Source organism: Lathamus discolor, chromosome 15 (genome assembly GCF_037157495.1).
Source record: "Lathamus discolor isolate bLatDis1 chromosome 15, bLatDis1.hap1, whole genome shotgun sequence".
NCBI lineage: Eukaryota > Metazoa > Chordata > Aves > Psittaciformes > Psittacidae > Lathamus > Lathamus discolor.
In genome coordinates, this window is record NC_088898.1 from 10,702,832 (window position 1) to 10,729,062 (window position 26,231).

General features: G+C 48.0%; 1 protein-coding gene across 8 annotated transcripts in view; it reads left to right on the top strand.

Moving 5' to 3' along the window:
* ZNF618 (zinc finger protein 618) overlaps window positions 1-26,231 on the top strand; it is a 154,865-nt gene that overhangs the window by 93,346 nt on the left and 35,288 nt on the right. For 6 of the 8 annotated variants that reach the window (XM_065696043.1, XM_065696045.1, XM_065696044.1 and 3 more), the window contains 3 exons: window positions 431-508; window positions 7,405-7,443; window positions 25,668-25,757. In XM_065696043.1, the coding sequence (XP_065552115.1) occupies window positions 431-508; window positions 7,405-7,443; window positions 25,668-25,757 (207 nt within the window). Of the gene's footprint in view, window positions 1-430; window positions 509-7,404; window positions 7,444-20,559; window positions 20,644-25,667; window positions 25,758-26,231 lie in introns of all 8 variants that reach the window. The other 2 variants (XM_065696041.1, XM_065696042.1) reach the window with 1 other exon arrangement.

Genomic DNA, 26,231 nt, shown 5'->3' on the forward strand with positions numbered 1-26,231 from the left:
GAGGAATTTTGAAAACTCTTTGCCTCCAGATAACATATTGCCTTCTTTTTTCAGTGGAAAAGCGTTTTTTCCCATATACTAGGAACTTACTGAAAAGTAATTCAAGGTTATTTCTGTCCATAGGAAATATTAGTCATTATTATAAAATTATAAATCGGGCTATTTTGAGAGTGGCCCTTTTCATGTCAGCAAAGTTAAAAAAATAGAATGAAAATGTGAGTTCAGGGTAATATGCCAAGGAATCTTAAATAAAGCTGAAAAAAGAATTGAGTCTGGGATAGTGATTTCCTGCATTTATCTCCATGAACCTTCCAAAAATTGCTTTGCTGCAAACTGCATTCTTTTGTCCCCAGTTTATGGATAAGTATGTGGAGAGGCTGTTTTTCCTGATCTAATATGGTGATGTATACTTTTCTGTCTTGTTTTTCAGGGTCTTATGAGTGTGGAATATGTGGGAAGAAATACAAGTATTACAACTGTTTCCAGACCCATGTGCGAGCACACAGAGGTATCTCACTCCTGCTCAAATCTTTGGGAATCCTGGGGGAACATTTAGACTAGCTATCAACAAGTTCTTCCCTGTGAGGGTGCTGAGGCGCTGGCACAGGGTGCCCAGAGAAGCTGCGGCTGCCCCATCCCTGGCAGTGCTCAAGGCCAGGTTGGACACAGGGGCTTGGAGCAAGCTGCTCCAGTGGAAGGGGTCCCTGCCTGTGGCAGGGGTTGGAGCTGGATGAGCTTTAAGGTCCCTTCCAACACAAACGAGGCTGAGATTCTATGACTATTTTCAGGAAGGTCTTGAAGATTCCTCTCAGTTCATCAGTAATGCTTCTTTTGGGTGGCCCGTTCATAGGTTAAACTTCGGGGCTGTTAGCTCTGTGGCTTTCCAGCAATGTTTCTCCTGAGATCAGGGGCAGCTCTTGGGTTCAGTGCAGTATTTACTGCACAGGGCTGTCTCGGGGCATCACTCTGTGCTGGGAGAGCTGCAAATCAACAAGTTTCTCCTGGCATCCAGCACTTGCCAGCAGTGTAGCTACCACCCACCACAGGGTTGAGCATCTCCCTGATGTGCTCCACACTTTTGCCCGTCTGGGTGGTTTAGTCCCTCCCTGTTAAGTCAAGATGGGAGGTTACAAAGTCATTGCTCAACTGCTGTATTTTGGTGTTAAAATCAAAGTCGAACTCAGCCCTGTACCCCTGCTGTCAGCTGAGGTCACTTCCCACATGTAGTGTTTGTGTGAAGCATCTCCTGCTTAGTCAGAAGTGACTTTGTTTGAATTTTCTGTAAGACTGGTCAGTTCCATGTTGCTTAATTGCAGAAATGTGGAAGTTTTGCTCAGTGCTTTGTACAGTCAGTGGAGTTTGTGTAATTTGGAGGAATATGGATCTCAAAGAACACCATGGACTTGAAACTAGCTCAGGAGCCTTTCAGTGGTTTTATTTCCTTTCACCTGGACTGAGCGCTGAAGTCTGTGTGTCCAGCTTGTAGGAGCATCTGCTTTAGGTCCTCCATTGTAACTACCAGCATCAGCACATGTGGTCCTCAATAAAACAGTTGACTGAAATGTTTAAATGAGCATAAAGTCCTAGTGAAAAGTTTGAAAATGCAGGAATAGTGAAGGCTAATGGGATATTAAGTTTTGAATGTGTTAGCTCTCAGCAGTCAGGAAATGCCCAGCTGCAAGGTGAACATGCATCCTTAACTTCTTAGAGGTTGTCAGTCCTTTAATTACATGGTTGCATATTCCTTCTGTGCTGTTTAACATCACAAAGCTTCTTCTGTATCCTTAGGTACATGCAGATTTGTTTTTCAATGCTGGAATTCCTTTCAAAGTAACAAGAAAATTCCTAAAAGTCCTTTAAATGTAACTGGAAAGTAAATTCACCCTGCAGTTTAAGGAAAAGAATGCCTATAATAATGGTGAGCAGCAGTTATTTGCTGACGTGCAGAATGCTGTACTCTTGCATCACAGCATTGCAATAGTTTTGCAATAATAATTGCAGTATTTAGGTTTGAGACAAGGATTGCTTTTATTTTACTTCTCTACCACTATGGGATCCTTAATTCAGCTGGAATTTTGGGAGCTCTGTTAGTACAAGGTCACCTCCTTATGTGTGATCCAACTGATTTGTATTTCTATTTTCATCATGAAATCAAGCTATGGATTAAACAGTCTGCATGCATCAACTTACACATGTACAATTGATATCCATAGTGTTGTCATGAACTCAGTGGAGACATGACTTTACCTTTTGCTTCCAAACCCTTTTTAATGGGTAGCTATAGAAGATGGCAATCTTCAAAATTTGGAATGTGGAAACGTGTGAGTGATTTTTCACAGCAGTGGGGGAGAAGCACAGTTTCTAGGTGGGAAACATCTGTTAGTTTATGTTACAGTAAATTGATGTGTGCAGTAACATCTAAACTGCATTTGAATTGCCTTAACACAATAAAAATAAAAATGAAGTATTTTTTCATGTACACTCTACAACAAGAAATCAAATGGGAATGGGATTCTCCCAGGAACAGAACCTGAGTTGGTAGTTCAAGCGTTTGGGAACACGTACCTACCTGTCTGCAGAGAGGTAACAGGCCACTGACTGCGCAGGTGATGTATAGTGAGGAAAAAAGGAGGATTATATGGAGGAAATATCTATGTGATATTATCCAGTGGGGATTGTGCATGGAACTGTACCAGCAACAGTGCTGGAAATAGCATAAGGCTGCAGGACTGAAAGGAACTTTTGTGGAAGGTGCTTGTATAGCCACATGTATGTAAGGTTTCATATCAAAGAAGTAGCTGGTGCTTCACCATCGTAACAAACTTGGTGGCTGTATGTCCACTGAGGATGTGATCCTGCACTTTGCATGTTCTCCTTGTGTGCGTCAGTCTGTGTCTTGGATAAACCCCAAGCACTGCCAAGCCAGCTCTCCTAGGCCTGCTTCTCCATGAAGTGCTGAAAACTGAGCTCCCTCGGCCTATTACACACAATTATCAGCTGCCAGAACCTCAGATCCTGAAACTTTCAGTCATTTTTTGTTGGCTGGGCAAGGAAGGAGCTGTATTGCAGGGCAGGACCTGGCATTCCCTCTTTGCCTGATGCATTTTCTGAGCATTAGCTGTGGTTTCCCCACAAGTCTGGGCCACCCATCAATCATGTAACATCTGCCTTTCCCTGAAGGGCTGTCTGATCCTGGGTAAGCTCAGCAGCTCAGCACCAGAGTAGCTAGAGCAAGCTCAGGTCCCTTTTACTTCTCTTCAGAAGCTTTCTTCCAGGAAAGCATATGAACAACTTTTGGGCATTCGGGCAGAAGCATCTGCTTCTTGTGATTTGCTGAAGGATATCCTTCCCCTTGAATAGTGGGACAGTTCTCCAAATCAATAGCCTTCTGCTTTCCAATTCCTTGTGTGGTTCCTGTGTTACTAATGGTCCTTGGCCAAGCTGTGGATTGCTCCTGCAGATGGACAGAGCTGGTGATGCAAAAGGCTCAGCCCATGGGAGAGCAGACAGTAACTGTTGATCTGGATTGGACCTTGGGGGCAAAACAGCTCAAAACCCATCTGTCCAGCCAGCCCCACTATCACCATTCAGTGATACAATCTCTGTTTCTCAGGCTGCAAGGTTTGGAAGTTTCAAATTGTTCTTGCTTTGAACTTATTTTGCTTATTGTTTCTAAGCTGTTTTTTGTAGATCCGGTGTCCAATTGGGAGCTGCAGCAGAGGAACCTGGGCCTTGCAGCTCATGGCCAGCGAGGCAAGAAGGTGGTCACCCTCTGCTCTTGCAGCCTGTCCTCACTGCTTTGCCTTGTGCCACACTTCAGTTTCCTCTCATCCTTTGAGCTGTTCAGCTCCACATGAAGAGTCTCACACTGGCGACATCATGTTTGCTTTGTAATGATCATTTGGAGCAGAAATTTCCTAGATTTTTATTTACCAACTGCACTTTCCTCCTCGTTGGGTCTCCATGGCAGAGAAGCTGTGTTGAAGGTGACCTGTGTTCTTTAGACTGATCTTTTTTTCTTGTCTGCCTTCAGGAATGCGTAGTTTCTCATTGCAAAATGGGTCATGTTCTTAGTTTTTTGAGCCTCCCCTGTGATGCTCAGCATTGGCTGGAGAATTTCAGGGACCCACTGATCTCCTGATAGTTCACAAGTGCAAAAGGTTGAGGCAGCTCTTGTTCAAGACATGGTCTTGCAGCGGCAAGCTCCCTTGAGCTGTGCTGTGAAAGCCGAGGTGCAGACTTGGAAAACCCCATGTAAAGCATTCTGCAAAGAACCAGAAATGTAGGTGAGAAATTTCCTCACTGCGTTTTATGAAGGAAGAAGTGAAAAGGTTCGTTCCTTCCCCTCCACCTCCCCGCAATGCACCGAGAAAGTAATAAAGAAACCCAACAATAAAAAAAGTTGTGTTGTGGAGCTGAAAGGCTCCTTTGTGAGCTGCTGTGCAGCCCGGCAGGACCGCGGCTCCTTCCTCCTGCAGAGCTGCTGGAGTTCAGCGGGAGCAGAAGGGCTGTGCATTCCCAGTGCCGGTGGAAGGCTCCATCCCCACAAACATTACCGCTTCGCCTACATGCAGCCCAGGCCTGAAAAATGTTTTGCTTACAGTGCTTTCTGTTTAGCTGCGTGGGGTTTTTCAAGCCATTGAAAGGTTTGGATTGCCTTCAGGAGCCTGTCAGCTAGAAAGTTGTTTTGTATGGTTGGGTCGTATTTAAGCAATATGAGCAGCGAAACATCTGCATGTTTTGAGTCAGGAAAGTTATTTCACTTTGAGATAACTCACCAAAAAAAAAAAAGGCTGAAATTACTTCATTAGACTCGCAAACAGTAAATTTAAAAACCTCTGGGCTGAGGCCAAGCAGGGGAGATTTTTTTTTTACCAGGAGAATTCTTCAGAAAGCCAATGAAAGAAAATAGCAAGGCTCAAGTTTAACCCTCGCAGGATATATCGCCTCTGTCCTAATAATTGGTGGAAGTTCTCTGTTCCCAGATAAGCTTTTCTGGGCTGAATGATGATTTTGCTCCAGTTATTTCCCTCTGTTATTTATTTACATTGTTATTTGCTGCATTGCCTCTGAACCGATTGGCTCTGTGTTACCTTCCCTCATGGGGGTGCGAGCCGAGGGCTGATGTGCCATCATCACTCATGACAGATGCCGAGTGCACCACCGTAGGATTGTGTTCTCCAGGTGAAGTGTCTGCTTGACCCACTTGTTAAAAAATTCTCAAAGCTTTTAAAGTTTTGGAATAATATTTTCCAAGAATGAGATTCTGCCCGATTCCAACAGTATGAAAAGGAAGATGACTCGTTCAAATTGTGAATGTGGAAAAATGTGTTTTTTTCCAAAGTGGACATTTTTGGAGTCTCAGTTGGAGCAGTTCTGTGACTGAAACCATTTTGAGGTGAGAAGTTGAAAATTAACCATGAGATAACCATTCCTGAGGAGAGCTGGGGTTTCTGAGCTCAAGAAAGTTGGGTTTCATTTTTGTGCTGATGTAGAATTTGGGGGGTTCTGGGCCCTTTCTGCTGCATCCCAAGCATCTGTTTTTTCACTGTGTATATTTCCCAGCCTGCGGCAGGTTTTTATAGGAGATGCAGAAAGTGGCTTGAGCCACAGGAGTTAACTCGCCTGGTTTCCAGCTTCCCTGCCAGCCTCCCTACTCTCACTCACTTTTGCAACTTTCTCAGAAATTGGTCTTTTGTTTTAAAGCTGTAATTACTTGGTCTCAGCCCAAAGGTGATTTAGAGCGGGCTGTTAGGGGATTTTTAAGGGTTTCTTTTTTATTCATGAAGACTTTAGTCTGTCTTATGACTAAGAGAAACACCATTTCTTAACAGTTCAGGAATAGCTGCTCCTTAAGCCTTTGTGTGTTGCCTGAATCTTGTTAAGTTTGACCAAAGTACTTATTAGGCTATTTAAATGACAGAAATGGCCTGGTGCATGTATAGTACATCTCTCTTATGTCTGTGAATGCCAGGACAGCATTTTGCAGAATTCCATTGTGCCAGAGCTGGCTTTTTCCTTGAGTGATAGGTGGTAATTCAAACAAGTAGCAGCTGTGGAAAAATACAGGGCTTTGACTGTCGAGGTTTTGTATTTGATGCTGAGGGTTTCTGATATGGGCCCGCAGTTGATGAATTTGTGCCAAATTAATATTGTTGCCTGGAAGAGTGATCTAATCAGGCAGGTTAATCGAGTAGAAATGTACAAATTCACGAACCCACAATCATTTCTTTGTGTTATTTTTAAGAAATAAGGAAATTAAATGCAAACTGTTCATTACTTAAGGTTGCAGATTTCAAATTCAGAAGTGCTGTGACATTCTGCAGCTGTGGTTTCCAGAGCAATGCAAGCGTGATTCCAAGAGACAGATGGAATATTTTGAAACGTAGTTCTGTTATTAGATAATGTGACATACAGTATATGCAATTTAGGATGAAAATGAAACACTTCAAAACGGCTTGGAAATCCTAATCACTTACGATCCTTGACTTGTAACACTGGGTTTTGTTTTCCAGCTTGCAGCTTTTCCTGTTGCACTCATTTAGGGTTTGAATGTGATCTTTGCTGAGTGCTTCTTGCGGTCCCACGTGTTACAGAGGAGGGAACTTTTTCTCCCATCTTTTCCCATGTCCCTTTAGGATAGAATAGCCCAGGGGGGGGGAGGATCTTGTGGCCCCTCTCTGACAGAGACTTTGCCATCGCTGCAGTGAAGGGGAGGCACGGCAGTGGAGCAGGATGTTTGCTTTCCTGGGTTGACAGCACTTGTCCAGGCACTGAGCACATGAGCGATGTCGAGTCTTCAGCAGGAGCTGATAGAAGCCACGGTCCTGAGCTCCATCGCTGGGTGGGACTGCTGGGGTGCGTCCGGCCGGGCTGTGCTCGCCGTGGTCAGGGTCCCTCTGCTTGGACACGCACCACCAGCGGCCAGGGGCGGGAGGAGGATGGCGGCAGCGGCGGAGCTGTCGGGGACTGCAGGGAGGCTGCTGCAGTCCCTCGCACCCCGCGCCTCTCAAACGCTCTTTAGGGCATCCTGAAGCCCCTCGGAGCAGGGGTAGGGCCATCCCTTTGAGCCATCCCTTTGAGCCATCCCATGTGGAGTCCAGGCCCCTGTGACAGCGTGAGAAACGAGAACCCGGTTCTGGAGGCTCTCGGGGGCCGCGGGCAGCCGCGTTTCCACAGGCGGGACTTGAGCGGTCCGGTTCGGAGCCCACCACGGCCTTTGGCAGCCCGCGCTGTGAGCGGCGGCCGGGCCGCTGAGGGAGCCGGTGCCTCTTGGCCAAGGCGGCGGCTCCGCTCGGCCGCGCATCGCGGGCTGCGGTAGCAGAGAAGAGCCGCGGCCGGGGGCGGCGAGGCGCCGGGGCAGAGTCGTCCGTCAGATCTAAGTGCAGCTCTTTCTCTTTGCAGACACCGAAGCTGCCTCAGGGGAAGGAGCCTCCCAGGGCAGTAAGTACTCATGGCGTGCATGGCGGGCGCCGGCCCCCCGGGGGATGTGGCGGGGCGGGGGCGCTGCGGGGCTGCGGCGCGGCCGGCAGAGGGCGTCCCCTCCGCGGGGATGGCGGCGGGCGGGGAGGGGGCCGCGGCGGGGCGGCCATGGGCACAGCCGCCGCTCCCGGCCTCCTCGGCCCCACAGGGGAGGTGCTGACCGCTGCCAGCCTCCGCGGCGATGGAGTCTGGTGGGGGGTTAAACCCAGGAGCTGCGGTGTGCGGCCGGGTGTCCCTGCCCTGGTAGCCCGGAGCCGCTTCAGCGCAGCCTCTCCTCGGCAGCGGCTGTGAGGGGGTGATGGGGAACTTGGGGCCAGGCAGTTCCCAGTGGTGGGGGAGTGAGGGAACATGGGCATAAAGTGGAAAGAGAAGAGGCTGAGGGTGTGTGGAAGGAAAAGCCTTCCCCTGTGCTGCGGAGCAGGTTGGTCAGAGCGGCTGTGTCTGATGCATCCTTGGCGGTTTGCAAGACCAGCTTGGATGAAGTCCCGAGTAACCAGGTCTGGGCTCCGAGCAGACCCCGCCAGGGACCTCAGGCTGACCTGGGTTTTGCTATGATCATGTTAGGTGAGGGCCATGGTTCCCATTGGAAAGGTAAGTTACCAACCTTGGTGGTTACAGGAGGCAGCTTGGAAGCACTGAACTTACCCTGGGTGGGTATAAAAATGTTAGATCAATAGCAAATGATAATTAGAAAGTACAGCCTCATTAGAACTGCTGCTGCTTCAGGCCTGTTCTGTGACAGGGGAAGATTGGGGTCAGCAGGGGAGCGTTGGCTTCCTGTCTGCAGAAGGAAGCAGGACTGACTTCACTGCAGGTGAAGAGCCTCAGCCCTGAGCCAGAACACCTCAGCAGCACCCAGCATCACACAGTGTGCACCCTGTCCTGGTGCTCGCTGGGGGGTGATGGGCTCTGCAGTTGGGCCCTATCTGTGACATGGGGTGCTCAGCTGCATGCAGGGAATGGAAACTCCTTCCCAGGCTCCTGTCACCTCTGTTGTCTCTATTTCAGTAGGTGCTCTGCTGCCCCGTCAGTGTTTCGCTTATCCTGAACCTTTCCAGGCCCATCTCCTGGCCCCCTTGCTCTCAGTTTTGATACTGGGCCCTACTGGGTTCTGGGCTAGGCTGTGTGCATCCTGGGCTTCTTATTTAGGCATTGGGCACAGTACTGTATGTTCCAGAGGTGGGGTTTTTTTTTTCTATAAGTCAGCTTTTCGGCTTCTTATCTGTTGTGCGAATTAGTTTGGCTGAGAAAGACAGGAGAGAGGAAGGTATGAGGAGTTAGAGGGAGAAAAACCAGGAGGGTTCATGCCTGTTGTGTGGGCAGACCCCCAGGTCATTCCAGCCATAGGAGGATTTCTGTGGATGAAACTGCCTCTTCTATGGTGCTGGATCTTGGGGAGTGGAGGAGAATGGAAAGGTACAGACAGAGCAAGACTCTAGGAGGGAACAGTGGTAGGCAGCTGCTTTGCACCAGGCTTCAGACAAGCCCCCATGGTAGTGGAGATGAAGCAGGGAGCACTAAGAGAGGCAGACACTGCTTCCATCTTCATGCAGGGCTGTACCAGTCTGGCCCTTTTTCCTGTGCAGGAATTACTAAACCCCCTTTTTACCTGCCACTCTCATTGCTATCCCAAAATATTTTCATCGAGCTGGAAGAGCTGGAGGCAAGACCAAGCCACCAGAGCAAGGAAGCGGTGAGTGGTGGGGATGGGGAAGGAATATCCACTGCAGCATCCATCCTGGTGGAGGAGCAGGCTGGCCATGTCACCTGTCTCACAGAGTGAAGGTGAAACTGCTCCACCAGTGCTGCTGTTCTAAGTGCAGATGGTTGTAATTTCCTGGCCGAGTCATCTTCCTCTTCCCCTCCTTGCTGCTGCAGTGAAATAGTTCAGCTGCCTTCTTTCCTCCCTTCCCCTCTGGGGCTGGGTTGAATCCCTGGCCTACCCTGGTTGCCTCTGCACAGCTCTTCTCCTTTTCCCACTCAATGGCTCTCTTGTTCCCTTGTCAGTCTGTTTGCTCCTCTTGTATTTTAGGAATTTTGTATTTATCTTTCCTTTCCTGCTATTTTTGTTTCGCCTGCTGCTCCGCTGCTATTCCTCTGTGACCTGATTTGGCTGTTTACACCCTTTCTATTACAGATGTCTGTATTGTTCAGATCTTCCTCTGCTATTTCTATCTCATGGGGAACCTCTAGGTTCATGGTCTCTGCAGACATGGTTTGGTGCCTTCTTCCAAAATTTCTCAGTATTTAAGGGACATAGCAAGATCTTGTTTTCTCTCATGGGCTTCTCTCCAGGGCATAGACTGCATACATCCTAAACTGGTGTGGATGAGGAGCTGCCTTGACCAGCAGTGGGTCCTTGATATGCATTTAACTAACTAGACCTGCAGGGTTTTAAAAGCTCTTCAAGTTTTCTCCATGGTGACTTTTTGGAGTCAGCTTCACCATGGTCTCACGAAAAGTTGTGGGGAAGGCAACCTTGTGTGTCAAGTGAGGGCACATCTCTGCTGGTGCCTCTGCAGAGCACAGCACGGGCACCTTGGCGTGGTCATGGCAGTATCTGAGGTTTGGTGGCAGTTGCTGTGTGGTGCTCCCTGGACTTACCCGAGTCTTGTTTGCTCTTGGAAGGCAAAGTCTGCATCCTGCCCCCCTGGGTCTGTGAGTGGGGAGTGCTTGGCCTGGTGGGAGGATGAGTTACTGACATGATGGGTGAAGCTGTGTTGTGCCATGCCTATGCTCCAGGTCTGCAGGGTTTAGCTAAGAAAGGGCTGCTGTGAGAAGGGCTAGCCTGGCCTTTTTGCTTGGAAAGTAAGGAGCCATGGGGGAGGCTGGGACACAGCTGAGGCCAGTTGTTTGTTTGCTGCCTGCTTAAAGAGGAGACAGTGGTGTTTAGACTTTCCAGCTGAGAAGGCACTTTGAAGACTCCCTTGAGGAAAAACTGTTGCACTTGGTTATTTTCAGCCCTTTAGTCTATAGATCGTGTCTCTGGCCCTCACCGTTTTTATTCCTTTTTACCCATTCCTGAAGGGACACAGATCTTTGGTGTTGAGGAGGGGATGTGCTCATGGGGACACAGTTGACTGGCTTTGGGAGGTACTTTTCTAGCCTTGGCTCAGGGTCTAAGACCAGAATTCCCACATGTAGAGAGAAGAAAACAATGCAACCCACAGTGCTAATGTGCTAATAAAAAGGCTTGTCTAAGTGCTACCAACTTTGGCAGGGAGAAGGAAGGGAGGAGAGTCATTTTGAAAGAAGCTTTCTGTGTGATACTTTTCCTAGGCAGGGGTGGCCAGTTTGACATCAGGGTCACTGGCTCTTCCTGTAGAAGAGGCTGGCCGTCTTTTCTGAGATGCTCATAGAAGCATAGACTCATAGAATAGTTAGGGTTGGAAAGGACCTTAAGATCGTCAAGTTCCAACCCCCCTGCCATGGCCAGGGACACCTCACACAAAACTGTGTCACCCAGGGCTCTGTCCAACCTGGCCTTGAACACCGCCAGGGATGGAGCATTCACAGCTTCCCTGTGCAACCCTTTCCAGTGCCTCACCACCCTCACAGTAAAGAACTTCTTCCTTATATCCAGTCTGAACTTCCCCTGTTTTAACTTTTAACCTGTTACCGCTTGTCCTATCACTAGTCCCTAATGAAGTCTGGAAGTCCTCAGAAAGAAGCTGTTTGGGCTAGATCTGCACCATCATTCGCCATGAAAATTCCAGTCATGTTCAGGGGAGGTACACACTTTGCAAACGCAGCCTCCGTCCTGCTGCTCACATACCACAGGGTATTCCTGGCAATGTGACAGAGACCTACAGGAAACCCCTGCGAACGGGGTCCAGAGCAGGGACCATGGGCCAGGGACACTGCTGGGGGAGCATCACCTCTGAGGTGAGTAGGTACTTGCACAGTGCTGGGTCATGAAGCAGGTTGCCTTCAGTGAGTGGCGTTCAGTGCACGTGTCACAGTTTGGGGACAACAGTTTGCAGAGCAGGGCTGGTGCCAGTGTGTACCCATGCTCAGCACTTGTACCCATGGTAGTGCCTGTAGCTGGGAGCTGCGGTTGGGTCAGGAAGAGAACAAGGATGGTCTCCGTGCTGGTAGCTTGGCTCTGGTCTCATCCCCAGGAGGCAGAGGGGAGTAGGGGCTTCCACCAGCACAGCCGTTGTCTCCAGAGCCACGTAGCCTTCTCTGTTTCCAGATCTGTAACTCTGCAGATTATGGATTGTAATATTGAAGCTATAGGAATCTGGTGATGTTCTTGTTCTCCTGTCTAGGAAGGAGGAACTTACGTACAAGAACATCTCCCATACAGCCATGACTGGCTTGCAGAGCACAGAGTTAGACTGAATTTTGTGGTTGCCCATGAAATCTTATTTCACCTGTCAGTGCATAAGCACTTTGTCTCCATGCTCATTACTGCTTTTTGCGATAGTTTCTCTGCTTCTTTTAATCAGCCTGGGGCAGAATTACGGTTAGTCTGGCAACTTAATATGGCACTTGCCTAATTTCAGCTACCACTGGCCTTTTAGTACCTGTTTTCAAAATACCAAATAATGCTACAAGTCCATAGTACTTCTAAGCCTTTTCCTAGATGAGCCTCGGATCACTTCCAGAGCAGTTGGTATTCTGCAGGCAGGCCAGGAAGCAGCAGGATGGGAAGAAAGAGACTTGCCAGAGGCAACCAGCGGGTGAGTGGCCGAGGAAGAAAGCACAAGTGTCCAGGCTTTTGCAGCCCAGTCCCTGTCTGCTGGGTGCAGTCTTGCACTATTGGATTCATGTGTGTGCCCTGCGGAAGGAAACAGAAAACAAATGCACAGGAAAACGGATAGGGAAAAGTTGCTAAAAGCTGAAGGTTTCTAAGGTACAGCTGGTGTATTAGCTTCATGTGTGTCTGGTTTGCTATTAGAGACTTAGTAAGTGTTCCTCTTCTCAGGGAGAAGTCCTGACCCTGGTGGTGATTAGTACTGTGAGGAAGAGTCTTGCCATTCCTGGAAACTTGACATAAAATGTTGCCGAAAGTGGGAAGGCTCAGAAAGTGATGATTTCAGGAGCCTTGAATTCATCTCCAGCGTGCCAGTTGGGTTGGCTGAGTTCAGGGGAGGTTGCTGATAGTGTGGTTTGCCCTGTTCTTTTGCCCTGTTAACAATGTTGAGGACCATGATAAGCAAGTTGTAGTCTAAAAGCAGGTAGTACTCACAGACAGTACTAGCTATGAGTGTGAAGCTTGCTCTGTTAGGCTGAGCAATGCCACCAGCCAGTTACTCTGTGACGTGCAAGGCAAAAAAGCCACACTTAAAACAAGCCAGTTCCAGTGCTCTGCTTGCTTTTATTCCCAGAGGTGGTGTGGTTTGTTACTACGGCAATTCAGTGGCAGTTCCTGGAAGACCACTGATGGCTATTTCCTGGTATATCCTATTCCCTATGTCTCCATCTCCTGCTTGTGTGTACATGCAGTTCTCTTCAGGGCACAGCTGGATTTTGTGCTGTTCCTGAAAAGCAGACCTGTGTGGTGCTGCCAGCAGGTTACTGCTGCCCAGCTCTTCAGTGGACTCCCATCATCTGGGAGATCCCTGGGAGGCCAGAGTACAAATCCTGTATGCAAGCTCAGACCGGCCTTGGCCTGGCAGCTCCTGACAGCCTCCTTCACTTGTGCCTTAGATTCTAACATCAGTGGGAGCAACTTCCATAGCACATTGTCCTGGGTTCAGCACTAGCAGTCATTTTTCTCCTTCTTGGTAGCTGATGCAGTGCTATTTAAACCACAACACACATTTAAGCTCACTGTGCCCAGCTGCATGGATTGAAAACTCCTGGGCCAGATCCCATGGAATCCCCAGACTGACCCCAAGTAGCACGGCCTGTTTTTCCTTCGTCTCTATTGTCCTTTCTGTTGTGTTGGGGCCGCTTGTCCCTGTTAGCAGATGACTGAAATTGAAATGGAATTGAGAATCAATAGTACCATTTCACAGGTGATGATATGCACCAGATATTTCAGACCATCCTCTTGCGTTATCAGGTTGCAGCAGGGGCACAAAGTGGTCTTGAGGTCCTGTGTGATAATGTAATGTCACCTCCACATACCCCCATGAGCAGCTCTTCCCAGACCACTGTGGTCTGAAGTTTTTCTGGAGGGGGTGGTAAGTTCTGGCACTAAAGAGCGTCCTGGCTGAATGTCTCCTGGGAGGAGGCAGGACTTGCTCCATGTCGCCCTTTGAAGGGGACAGAGAAGTGACTGTATTCACCAGGAAAATACTGATTTACAGAGCCCTTGGTGGTCTCGTGACTGGACACTGGGAGAAGGGGCTGTGGGAAGTGGCAGAGCCATGGATGAGCACCAGTCACAGTGTCTGAGGCAAGGCTAAGGACAGCAGCAGTACAGATGGAAGAGGGGCTACATCCAAGCCATGGTCAGCAGTGCCATGCCCCACACTGGAGCCCCCATTGTGCCCTCAGGCAGGACCCACCTGTGAAGCAGGGGTGGGTGGTAGCTGGCAGAGCACAGCCATGGAGCTGAGCCCTGGGGCAGTAGCTCCCGTGCCCTGCAGCTCCCTCTGGTCTCCCACTGACAAGGCAAATTTCAGCCCTGCTTTGCTGAGGGAAAAAGGAAGGCAGGGATGCACAGTATCTGCTGCAGTGCCACAGAGTTAAAAATAACTGCTCTTAAGGATAGATCCTTATAAAAGAGGCACCAAAATGATCCTCAGAAGAGGTACTCCAGTCCCTGCTATGTATGTGATGAAGCAGGCAGGACGATCCAGTCTCTCTTGGGTTTTGACTAGCTGGGTGCTGTCACCATCCCTGGCTCAGAGCTTGAATCCGAGCTCAGGCTTTCCCGTGGCCTAGAGGGAAGCACATGGCCGTGGTGCAGCAGAGCTGGCTGCTGGGGACATTGCCAGCCCATCCAGCATTCTCATGCTGGAGCTCCCACGTTGCGGCACAGTTTTCTGGTGGGTGCCTTATGATGTCTGAGTCATTTCTCTTTGCCAGATTTTCAGTTCCTCTGATAGAGTACCTAGGTGTAGCAGATCAGCAAAGAGCTGGGCCCGCCGTACTTGGGCCACAACAACTCCAGGCTTGGGAAGAGTGGCTGGAAAGCTGCTCATGGAAAAGGACCCGGGGTTGCTGATTGATGGAGCTGAACATGAGCAGCTTGTGCCCAGGCAGCCAGGAAGCCGCCAGCATCTTGGCCTGTAGCAGCACCAGTGTGGCAGCAGGGCCAGGGCAGTGTTCACAAACCATGTACACGAGGCCCTCAGTGCCATGGGTTAGTGGTGGCCTTGGCAGTGCACATTCATCTTTTGAAAATGAAATACAACTGTGCTGTCATAGGATCTGGGAGCTTTGTTTTCTCCCTCCTCATTCATAGCAGTGTCATACTTGCTTATTGTGTGCTAGGTGGTAGCTGGGTGCTGGGCTAAGATGGGACATTCAGTGGTGGGGGGACACTTTCATGTGGGTCTGAGGAGGTTGTAGGCTGCAAGCAGAATGTTTTTCTTTCCACTTCCTCAGCCAAATGCATTCAAACCATCACCTGAATGCAGGCCAGTGACCGCAAGGAGCCTGTATGTCCGCTGGGTGACATTATTTCTTTACAAGGCGAAGAAGAAAATGGGAATATGTTTTTTTTCCAAACTGGAATACACAGTAAATATTTCACAACCCCATAAATAAGAAATGATGGGTTTGATCTTTTAAAAACATCTTTCCCTTTGGGCCCTGGTGAGCATGAGGAAGTTCAGCTGATGAGGGAATTTCTTTGCAAAAGCAGTGTAAGGTTAGGAGCTGGATGTGGGCTGGGCTATGGTGTGCCAGCATTAGCTGAGGAGGGGCAGTGATAATGCTTTGCATGTGCAAAACCAGTTTGAGGGTTGTGAATTTAAACCATGAGATTAATATATTCAGAGTTAAGGTATTCTTGCCTTTTTCTTGGACCTTCCACATACAGGATATGGTGATGTCAGGGTTAGGCTCTGACTAATGAGGGACAGGTGTGGAAGTGGTTCACTGGTGTGAATTTAAGGTTCAGGAAGAACCTTTGGCATCACTATTTCTCCATTAATTTTTAATCTTCAGATTTGCAGCTTTACTGTTTCCTCACAGTAAGTTTTTTAGCTTTTACTTTTTGGGGGGTACCAGAGCAGCAAATGGCAAGTACCACTGTTGTGCTTGATAAAACTTCCAATGCCTTACACAGTTAAAACCCAGCTGTGAATGCTGTGTGTGAGCACACCCACGTGCACACACCACAGTGAACCATTAGTCATTTACCAGTCGTGATTAGTTTTTCCAATGTTCTTGTTTAATAATTCTCGTGTTCCTTGGGGAGAGCAATAAAAATGGATTTTATTTTTCTAATGCACTTGCATTTTAAGTTGATAAAGTCTCTTTAGATTCCCATTTGCCTAACGAGTAGATGAATATGTTCATCTTCAAATTTAAATGACCAGTGGGCTGAGACCAAGAGTGATAAATTTTGGTACAGGAAGAGAACATTAAGAAAATAATAGGAATTTAGTTATGGGATTTACAGTGTGAAGAAGTTTTGACCTTAACACCCGAGATACGTTCCTTCAGTGCTGGAGTTGTTGTCTTTCACAAAAGCACATTTCTTTGCAACTCTGGGGTCATTCATTCTTCCCTGGAACAAGACCTTTTTGATAAGGTGCAGTGCTGTCCATTGCACCCTAACACACAGGTTACTCCTGGCTTGCTCCTACATTCTACTTCTCCGAGACCCTCACAAGGCTGGAATAGGTGAGAGCTTGTCTCTGGATTTTCAGGTTTCCTGTGACACAGGGGAGATCCATTCTCTTCACCTTTCTGAGCTGGGGTTTGTTAGTTCTGACCCAGCACCTTCACATCAACATCTATTCTTTTGAGGCTTGGTGAAGTAGGTAACGGTTCCTGGACCTTTGTTTTAATAGGGTCAATTTGAAGTTGCTCTTCTGACGTAGCTGTTACACTAAGGGCTTTTCCTGGATGTTCTCACTTTGGGAGTCTTGCCTCATAACCACATCAGTTGTGCTCAGAGGCGTAATGTACACGTGATCATGCTGGAGGTGTTGATGTTCATGCAGGTCCTGCAGTTCCATAGCTCTGGAGAGGACCAGTTTCTCTGTATGCAGTTTTAATCCAAGGTTTTAGAGAGGGAGACTTGCAAGTTGTCTATAAATCTGTGATTTTCACATGATCTTACACAGTAAATTGCTGATACACGCATAAAAATGAAATTTCCATCCCTTTCCCATATACTGACCAAATAAACCACGTTTACAGACATCTGGATGTTAATACTTGGCAACAGATCTCTTATGGAATTCCTAGGCAGGAAAATTGATGGAGAAATATATTTATTTAGATAAAAAAGGATATTAATTTTAGTAATCCCAGACTGGTCTGGTCATTAGTCAGTTTGTCTTGACAACGCCAAGATAGCTTTATTGAAGACAGAAATACACCATGTGTTAGGGATACTCTGTCTTCCAACATGGGCTGAAATTTAGCAACAGAAAAGGTGTTCGAAGAGCAGCACCAGGAGTATTCCTATATATACACTATTTTAATAGTATGTTCTTTCAACTGATGCTTTGTCTGTTGAGCTGCTTGTTGGCATTTCAACAGCTTTGAACCTGAATAGCACACAAACAAGAAATACTTTCAGCATTTTAAGTATTTAAGTTGTGAGGATTTTCACTTCTTAAGGATGTTCATAACCAGGAAAGTCAGAGCAGTGCAAGGTTCACCTTCTGAAGGCCACTTCTTTTCAACCTGAGCAAAAATGTTTGAGTTCTTGTTTATCTTGGGGGATTGTAGAGGTGAGTGTTCTGCATCCTTCCTACCTTACTTTAATTTGATCTTGTTCTTTACAAAAGCTGTGAGGCGCTGGCACAGGGTGCCCAGAGAAGCTGTGGCTGCCCCCTCCCTGGCAGTGTTCAAGGCCAGGTTGGACACAGGGGCTTGGAGCAAGCTGCTCCAGTGGAAGGGGTCCCTGCCCGTGCCGTGGCATGGGGGTGGAACTGGATGAGCTTTAAGGTCCCTTCAGCCCAAATCATTCCATAGTTCTATGATATGTGGAGCCAAGATCTCTTCTACAGTGCTGCTCAGTCATTTCACTGTCACTTTTCCTTTCCACTTTGGAAACTAGGCAGTGATACTCCATGTGGGTGAGAGAGACACATAAGTAGGAAAAAGTCAAGATGAGGTTTGCTTTTCCTTTATGAAACTCTCAGGGCTACATCCTTTAATCTAAAGAGTTATGAAGCAGGGAAGTAGTGTGTTCCCACCCAAACCATTTTGATTCTGAAGGAAGGTTAAAATAAAATGCCCTTTATTGTGTGTTGTGTGTAACTCTGAGTGTGGCTCAACTGAGTTCTTCACTGAAGACTGAGATTCAGCATCCTGATTGGTATAAAAGATACGTCTTCCAACATCAACAAGTTGGGTGTGTATGATATACCTCTTTGGTTAATTTTGCAAGGTTGAGGCGTTGTCGAATTGCAGTAGCAGCACCTTACCATACTCTTTAACTTACATTTAGTTACATTCTGAATAGAAAAGAATCAACCACTCCCTTGAAGTGACAGCAGAATGAAGAAGTATGAAACTAGATCTGCTGGCATTAATTGTATTGTCTGGAGTGTCTGAATTTCATCCTGGAGTCTGAATATCCTGGTTCACAATGCTGGGTTTTGGGATGATCACAAACCACCATAATATTTTTGCGTTAAAGAGCTGATGTTTGCTGTCTGTTTGGATTCAACTTTAATATATGATTAACTGGGAGAAGGAAATTCATTGATGCTGAGAACACTTAGGAAGTCTTCTTTCTATCAGCATCCAGTGAGTAGTTTCCAAAGCACCTTTTCCCCATAATTACAGTTTGTGATCATCAGATTATTATGGACAAGGGACTGTCCTTCAGAAATTAATTCAGGGTAGTCCTCTCTGTGTGTAAGTTCCTGCTAGTCTGGCATCAAGGTTCCAAACCTGGAGGGCTTGCATCCAGCCCTGGCGGGTCTGCATTTAAATCTCCACTGTGCTGTGGACCTGCCTGAGCGAGTCCAGACGAGGCCACGGAGCTGCTGCGAGGGCTGGAGCAGCTCAGCTCTGGAGCCAGGCTGAGAGAGCTGGGCTGGGTCAGCCTGGACAAGAGAAGGCTCCTGAAGGGGAGACCTGAGAGCAGCTCCAGTGCCTAAAGGGGCTGCAGGAAAGCTGGAGAGGGGCTTGGGACAAGGGCCTGTAGGGACAGGCCAAGGGGAATGGCTTGAACCTGCCCGAGGGGAGACTGAGCTGAGCTCTTAGGCAGAAGCTCTTCCCTGTGAGGGTGCTGAGGCGCTGGCACAGGGTGCCCAGAGAAGCTGTGGCTGCCTGTCCTGGGTTCAGCAGTAGCAGTTATTTTTTCTCCTTCTTAGTAGCTGGTGCACTGCTGTGGATTTGACTTTCAGCCTGGGAACAGCACTGATAACACCGATATTTTCAGTTGCTGCTCAGTAATGTTTCATCTGACCAAGGACTTTCTGAGTCCGATGCTCTGGCAGGGAGGAGGGGAAGCTGGGAGGAAGCAGATACAGGACACCTGACCCAAACTAGCCAAAGAGGTATTCCATACCACAGCACATCATGCCTACTATATAAAATGGGGACAGCTACCTGCAAGGGCTAGATCAGTGCTCGGGACAGGCTGAGTATCAGTCGGCAGGTGGTTAGCCATTGTATTCTCTTGTTATTTCCCTCATTATTATTATTATTGGTGGCAGCAGTAGTGGTTTGTGTTGTACCTAAGTTACTGGACTGTTCTTATCTCAACCCGTGGGAGTTACATTCCTTTGATTCTCCTCCCCATCCCTCTGGGAGCGGGGGGAGGAAAAGTGGGGGGAGTGAGAGAGCAGCTGCATGGTTCTGGGTTGCCAGCTGGGCTTAAACCATGACGCTGCCCCATCCCTGGCAGTGCTCAAGGCCAGGTTGGACACAGGGGCTTGGAGCAAGCTGCTCCAGTGGAAGGGGTCCCTGCCTGTGGCAGGGGTTGGAGCTGGATGAGCTTTAAGGTCCTTTCGAGCCCAAACCAGGCTGGGATTCTGTGATTCAGTCTCAATGTGGTTTGGATGATGTATCACAGAATTCATGGAGTTCACTGGCTACCTACTTGAAAGCAGCTTCAAAGTGCTGCAAGGTAAAGTCTATCCTGTAGCTACCAAATACATTTGTAACAGCTCTTCTGAGGAGCTGAGGCTCAGCTCTGAAGTGTTTCAGCAGGAAACCAAGCACGACCTGTGGCTCCCTGCCCTCTCACCTCCCATTTTCCCCTTTGCCAGCCTGCAGGTGAGCTAACATTTTGCACTATGAAAAAAATGCTAATTTCAAGGGCTTTGGCTCCTCTGTGAGGGTTTGGGATGACATTGTTCTTGGTTTGGTAGTTTGCAGCCCGAAGAACCTCCTTTGTGAAGCCTGGGAAGCACCATGCTAGGTTAAGGGTTAAGCCAGTGTGTTCCTAGATGTCTCCTGTGTTCCTGAAAAATGCCAAGTGTTTGTGGGAAGGAAGTAAATGATCATGAAATGAGTGATCGTGGAATGGTTTGCCCACAGGGGAAGTCTTTTCCTAACCCCCACTTAGGAGCTGGCTTGTGCCTTTGTGTGTGAGGGTTTCTGTCCTTTCCAGGTTTCTGGATTTTATTATTATTTGATCCTTACTAATGTAACTCAGGAGAATTTAATCCTCTTACAGGCTTGCTGCTGACTTTGGGCTCAGTCCTGCTCCCTTTTCAAGGAATTTGGCCATTAGACACCTTTAAGTTGAGCTCTGACGTCGATTGCAGCTGATTTTACTGGCAGCTCTCTCCTTGGCTGTACATGCAGTTGCAACTTCTGTGCAAGAACAGTTTGAATGAAGAGTAGATGGAGGTCTGCAGGCAGCAAGTTCTCTGTCTGCAAACTTGCATTCTGCCTCTCCCCAACTGCCAGCCTGGCATTTAAAAGGAAGCCCCTAAAGATGCCAAAAGCTTGGGTCAAGGGAATTGTCCATGAACCTGCGCGGGGAATATCCTGCTAGCTTAGGAAGCCATAAATATGTTCCTTTCCATCTAGGTGCCCCTCTGGCTGCGGAAAGGGAGAAGAAGCGTCTCTCCAGAGCTGTCTTTGTGCTGCCCTGGGTGGAATCCACAGAAACAAGTGAGGGTCCCAAATGTTCTTTTCTCCCTGCTATGTTGTAAGGAAGCAGTGGCTGCACTCTGGGTCTTTGGGGGCACTGCTCAGGTAGGCTGTGCTTGGGACACAGCTCCCAAAGGTGTTTCCCCATGGCAAGTGTGCAGCACATCTCTCAGGATGTGCCAGCCTCTCCTGTTCCTTTAGTTGTGGTGGCTTTGGCTCTTACTGAAGAGTGCTGAAGCTGCTGCTGGTTCCTTCCAGTGAGACATTGCAGGAAAGATGATGCTTTTTTCACACTCTGCTACTGACCAGCTCCAGCCCTCTGGATTTATCACCAGCAGGACTCCAGCAGATTTTCAGGAATCAGTGAAGGAATGTGAAACTGAGCATCAGAGCATCTCATGGACTGTCCTGTGACTCAGTGGTCATGGCTGGAGGGATGATGCTGATACTTCTTGGTCACATAAGCCTTACTCAGAAAGCCTGTTTGGGGGAAGAAACATCACAACCTCATCCAGAGAGATTACAGATAAATGTACTGCAGTGGGCTTAACTGTAAAACATCCCCCACCTCCCCTTTCAGAGATGCTGCTGAACTTTATGAACTGTTTGGGAAACCTTGTTTCCCAAAGTGAGCCCGGAGTGTGGAATTCCTGAAGTTTGTTACTTCCTCTGGTGTAAGGTGCCACCAGGACCATTGAGCAGGACCAGCAGCGCTGTTCAGGCTGCCCTCTCTTTTTAATTTTGCTGCTTTTTGCTTGTCTGGGACCTGGAACACTTCTGTATTTTAGGAATAATTCAGCATGTTGCAATCTGTTTGAATTCAGCAGCTTTGCCCTCCCACATCTGGAGGCTGTCCCTACCAGACAGCTATTTCTGCAGTGCTCTGTGAGAGTCAGATCACTCAGGATTCAGGAGTATCTGCAAAGTGCCTAGCTGCCATGAGAGCTCCTCTGTCAGGTAGCTTTTGTGACTTCTTCCCTTGGAAAGATCAGTATGAATTCTGGATGAGGTGAATATTGTTCTTCACCTTGGAGAATTCTGGAAGGAGCTCCCACATCCTGCTGTATGGAGACCCCATCCCACTGGACCCTGAACAGGATGTGCTGCCATCATTGCAGGGAGATCATCTGGATGATGTATGTAACTTTCCAGTATGGGTTTCTGGGATGCTGGGCAGAGCTCTTGGAGCCCAGTGGAAACTGGTTTGTACACAGGTTTTGTGGTCTCAGATTCTTGCACTTGTGAGGGTGGGTTCAGGGATCCGTATTTTTAGCTTTGATACAGAAGTCCCAACCTTTCATTAGATTTCTGATTGCTGGTGTTGCCTTCCTGGACTTCTAGAGCAAAATACACTGAGGCCCTGGGCCAGATGCCCTAAGGAAAGAAGCGTTTTCTGCCTGCCACTGTTGAGCATGTGTTCTCTGCGCTATTTCCTGCCAAACTTAAGTGCATGCAGGGTGCTTCAGCAGCTACCAGTCATTGCTGGACACAGGCAGCACCACAGAGCCCCTGGAGACAGGTAGAAGAGAGCAGCACATTCCCTGTCTTTCACTGGAGGTGCACTGCAAGCAGAGTGATCAGAAATGCATTCAAGTCCCAGGGAGGTGTTTCTTGTGGTACTTGAAAAACCTGCCTCATCTCAGCATGTCAGTCCTTTATATCTGAGGAATTGCCTTGTAACAAGGCTGCTGGCCTTTCTTCCAAGTAAGAGGTGATGCTGGTGTATATGCGTGGGTTTCACAAGTTTAAATGTGACCTGACTGCATATATAACATTACTCCTTAGACCTCTTCTGAGTCATTGTTCCTCTTGGAAGGATTCATGAGCATGAAAGAGGAATGATATTTACTGGAGGCTGGCTTCTAATTAAACATCTTTTAAGCACATCAGGAAGAATTCTGCCCTGTAAGGGTGCTGAGGCACTGGCACAGGGTGCCCAGAGAAGCTGTGGCTGCCCCATCCCTGGCAGTGCTCAAGGCCAGGTTGGACACAGGGGCTTGGAGCAAGCTGCTCCAGTGGAAGGGGTCCCTGCCTGTGGCAGGGGTTGGAGCTGGATGAGCTTTAAGGTCCCTTCCAACACAAACCAGGCTGGGATTCTGTGATTGTGAAACTCTGGGTTTGCAGCAGGATAATCTAATTGCTCAGCTTGCATCAGGAATGTGTTCTGCAGGACAACAGAATGTTCTGCAGGCAGCAGTAAACCTCTGTGCTAGTGGGCTCAGTTGTATCTTTCCCTATACTTTTCCTGAAATGCTAATAGTACCTGTTGGTATCTTCCTGGTTTAGTGGAGCTGCACTATGTTAATGTCTACCTGGTGATAGGAGAGATCTTGATTCTGAGTAGATCTGCTTAAACAGTGTTGGTTTGGCTCTGTCTGGTGCCATCTCTTTAGATGTTCAGGGGTGGGGAGTTTCCAATGGGCTTGCAGGCGCCCCTGACTGCTTGGTGTCCCTTGTAGCTCTTCCCATTGACAGCTCCGTTGTTACATACACTGGGGATGGTGTCCCAGCTAGAGTCTACCTTGGTAGCTACAACCAGAGCAGGAGAAGCAGTAGTGCACAGGCTAATGCTGCTCAGTGAGTTTCTTGCTAAGAACAGCACTGGAAGCAGTGGATGCTGTCAGCAAAGACAGCTTTATTGGGCAAGAAGTCTGGCACTAGTCTGCAGCCCTGGAAGAAGCTGGTGTTCAGAGAGGGTGAAGCTGCACAGGGGCAGTCCCCTGGGACTTTCTGAATTCCCTGTAAACCTGAGACTTGGCAGCCTTTGCTGAGGTTTATTTTATCTCCTTGAAAGAGCTGAGGAAGAGATTAGTGCCAATACCAGCTGGAACAAATTCTTACTTCTCCTAAGGACCTGTTTCACTAGAACCTCTGGAGGTCATTCTTCCTTTGGCAAAACACTTCCCTAACAAACCAAGCAAAGCCCTGTTGGGGTATGCTGTTGCACTTGTCATGTTTTCATTTCCCCACGCTGCCCAGGGATTGATGTGATCATACCTAGCATGTGGACTCTGCTCCTGACAGTGAGATTCCCACAGTCATTCCTGGATTACAGACGCTACACCCAGCCATGCCTGTCTGTGATATGCCTCTAGCGTTCAGTTTTCTTCTAACAAATCTCCTTATTTGTTGAGCACTTTTACTCCAAATTAAGGCCATAACAGTTTTCTTCCTCCAGTTCATCTACTGCATGGCTCATTACACTTCAAACAGGAGGCTGGCTTGTGTCTTGGGGATGCCCAGTGATGTGGGGCTGATTACTGATGACATGATAAGAATTTTCTCTGCTAATAAATTGGGGTTTTTTTTTTTGCAACAGGTACACAGCTCTTCACTCATGATCATTACAGACTCTTTGTTGTTAGAAAGGGTCCAGGGCAGATTGAGAACCTCAGCGCTGTTGTATGACCACAGAAGGAGACTGCATAAGATAATATGATGAAACAGTTAAATGTGACCCACCAGTGCTTTCATCACTTGAATGTTCTTACAGTCATGTTTTGCTGCTTCTCCTCTTCCTTAAGCACTGGCTGAAGCAGCAGTTCCTTTTCATCTCCATATACGTGCCGGAGCTCTGTCTTGCTTGTTCAGCCTAGGCTTTTAAAACTCCCTTAGGTTTAGCTCAGCGCTGCTGTGCTCTGATTAAGATACAAATAGTTTCTGGTAGCAGGGGTAAAGTTCCAGTGCCCAGCTATTTAATAGTTGGCATTTTTCTCTTACAGGTATCTATAGCTTCTACTTTCCTTCTGCCCAGCAAAATAAAGGGCAGTAGGTGATTCTCTGCTTTAGTGTTGAGACCCCATGTGCTGAGGGACTTCAGTGTGAGCCCAAGTGTGTACAGACTTACAAGGCATAGCAGCTTAAAAGAGTTATTTCTTTCAAAACTGAAAAGATTAAGAAGTAAAATGAAAGCTTAATGTGCATACTCTGGTGTGTTTGAACATGGTATGGAGGAGGTAGAAACAAGGCTTCAACTTCGCTAATGGCATTAAGACATGAATACAAACAGCTGAGCTACTGCAGGGAGCTCGATGGCACCCAGCTAAGCTGCTGGGTACCTCCTAGCCTGCTCCTGCGGAGAAGTAAAACACATTCATTTCCAGATCCTTTGTGGCTACACAAGCTGATGTGTTTCACTTGGATTGCAGTGGGCTGGTAACACACAACCCATCCGCTACTGCAGCTGGCTGGCAAGACAGTGCTGCAGGTTGTGGTGGGGTGACTGCTTAGGACTGTCAGGTTGTACCCCAACTTGTGTGTCAGACATCAGAAAATGGAGAAACCCCACGGCACTGACAAGTGAAACTTTCCTCTTACACTGATCCAATAGCTGAGCCAGAATTCATGAGCATCTTGAGCTTTTCTCCATCTCTTTCCCTCCCAGCTGTGGTGAAGGGGGCTGTTGTTGGTGGGCTGAAGGGAGGGGTCTAGGGCACAAACATAGATTAAACCAGTCCCTCCAGTCCTCCTGTTCACTGAGCACCTTATCTGTCTTGTGTGGTTTGGATTGCTGGTTTGTTCTCTGGGTTTAGTTTGTTATGTGTCCATACAGGATCTTGGATGCAGTTAGTAACCAGTAAGCAGCAGCAACGAGGACCAAGTGTGGAGTTGAGCATGTGGGCACATCCAGTCCATGCTGTAGTTGGCATATTAAGACTTTGACTTCTAACAGCTTATATCTTGACTCTGTCTTTTACTCTGTCAGTTTGTCCCCATCCTGACAAGCACTTGCATACTGTAGCCTTGGAACTTCCAAAGGAGGCTTCAGCAGGGCCTGCTGCTCTGTGCCTTCACTGCTGTGAGGTCTTCTGGAAGCTGCGCTAGAGAACAGAGCTGCGTCAGTAGGACATAACAAATCAGAATATGCCCTGAGCCGTAGAATGTGGGACATGCAGGGGACGTTCTGGAGCAGTGGTGGTCTCTGTGCCTTAGAGATTTGACAGAAGCATGTGGGGAAGTGCATGGTGGTGTCTGGCTGAGCTGCATTGTCTGGAGTGCTGCCTTTCACCTCAGTTTCTAAAGTCACTATTTTCTTCTTCCTACAGACAATTTTAGGTACACGTGTGACATTTGTGGGAAAAAATATAAATATTATAGCTGCTTCCAAGAGCACAGAGACCTGCACGCCGTGGATGGTGAGTACTGTTTTGACACCCAAACTAGAAGGAGAAGTCAGTGGGGAAGCAAAAGATGGTTCTGCAGGATTGTGTGACCTGTGATGTGCAGGACATTGCACTGCATGGCTCTTGCCTTGGTCAGTGGAGGCACAGTCCACAGGCACTGCAGGAGGACTTCGCTGGGCTTGATTCAGTTTGTGTGCACCAAAATAACACCCTCTGCTGGGACCTGTGGTCCTTGCAGTCTGTGTGGAGGTTCATGGTTAGGATGGCTATGCTGGGACTGAGTACCTCAAGGTAAACTGTCAGTCTGGCTACCTACTGAGCAAGAGTTGGTCGCCTTTTGCTTTCCACAGGATTGTTCCCAACATCCTCCCCTGTGAGAAACCACATTCCAGAGTTGAGAAATCTTTCGTTCCTGTTAATCACTGTGGTAGTGAGCTGATGCAGTTGGCAGTGGACCTCACAGGCCAGTTTTTCCTCCGTGGATGT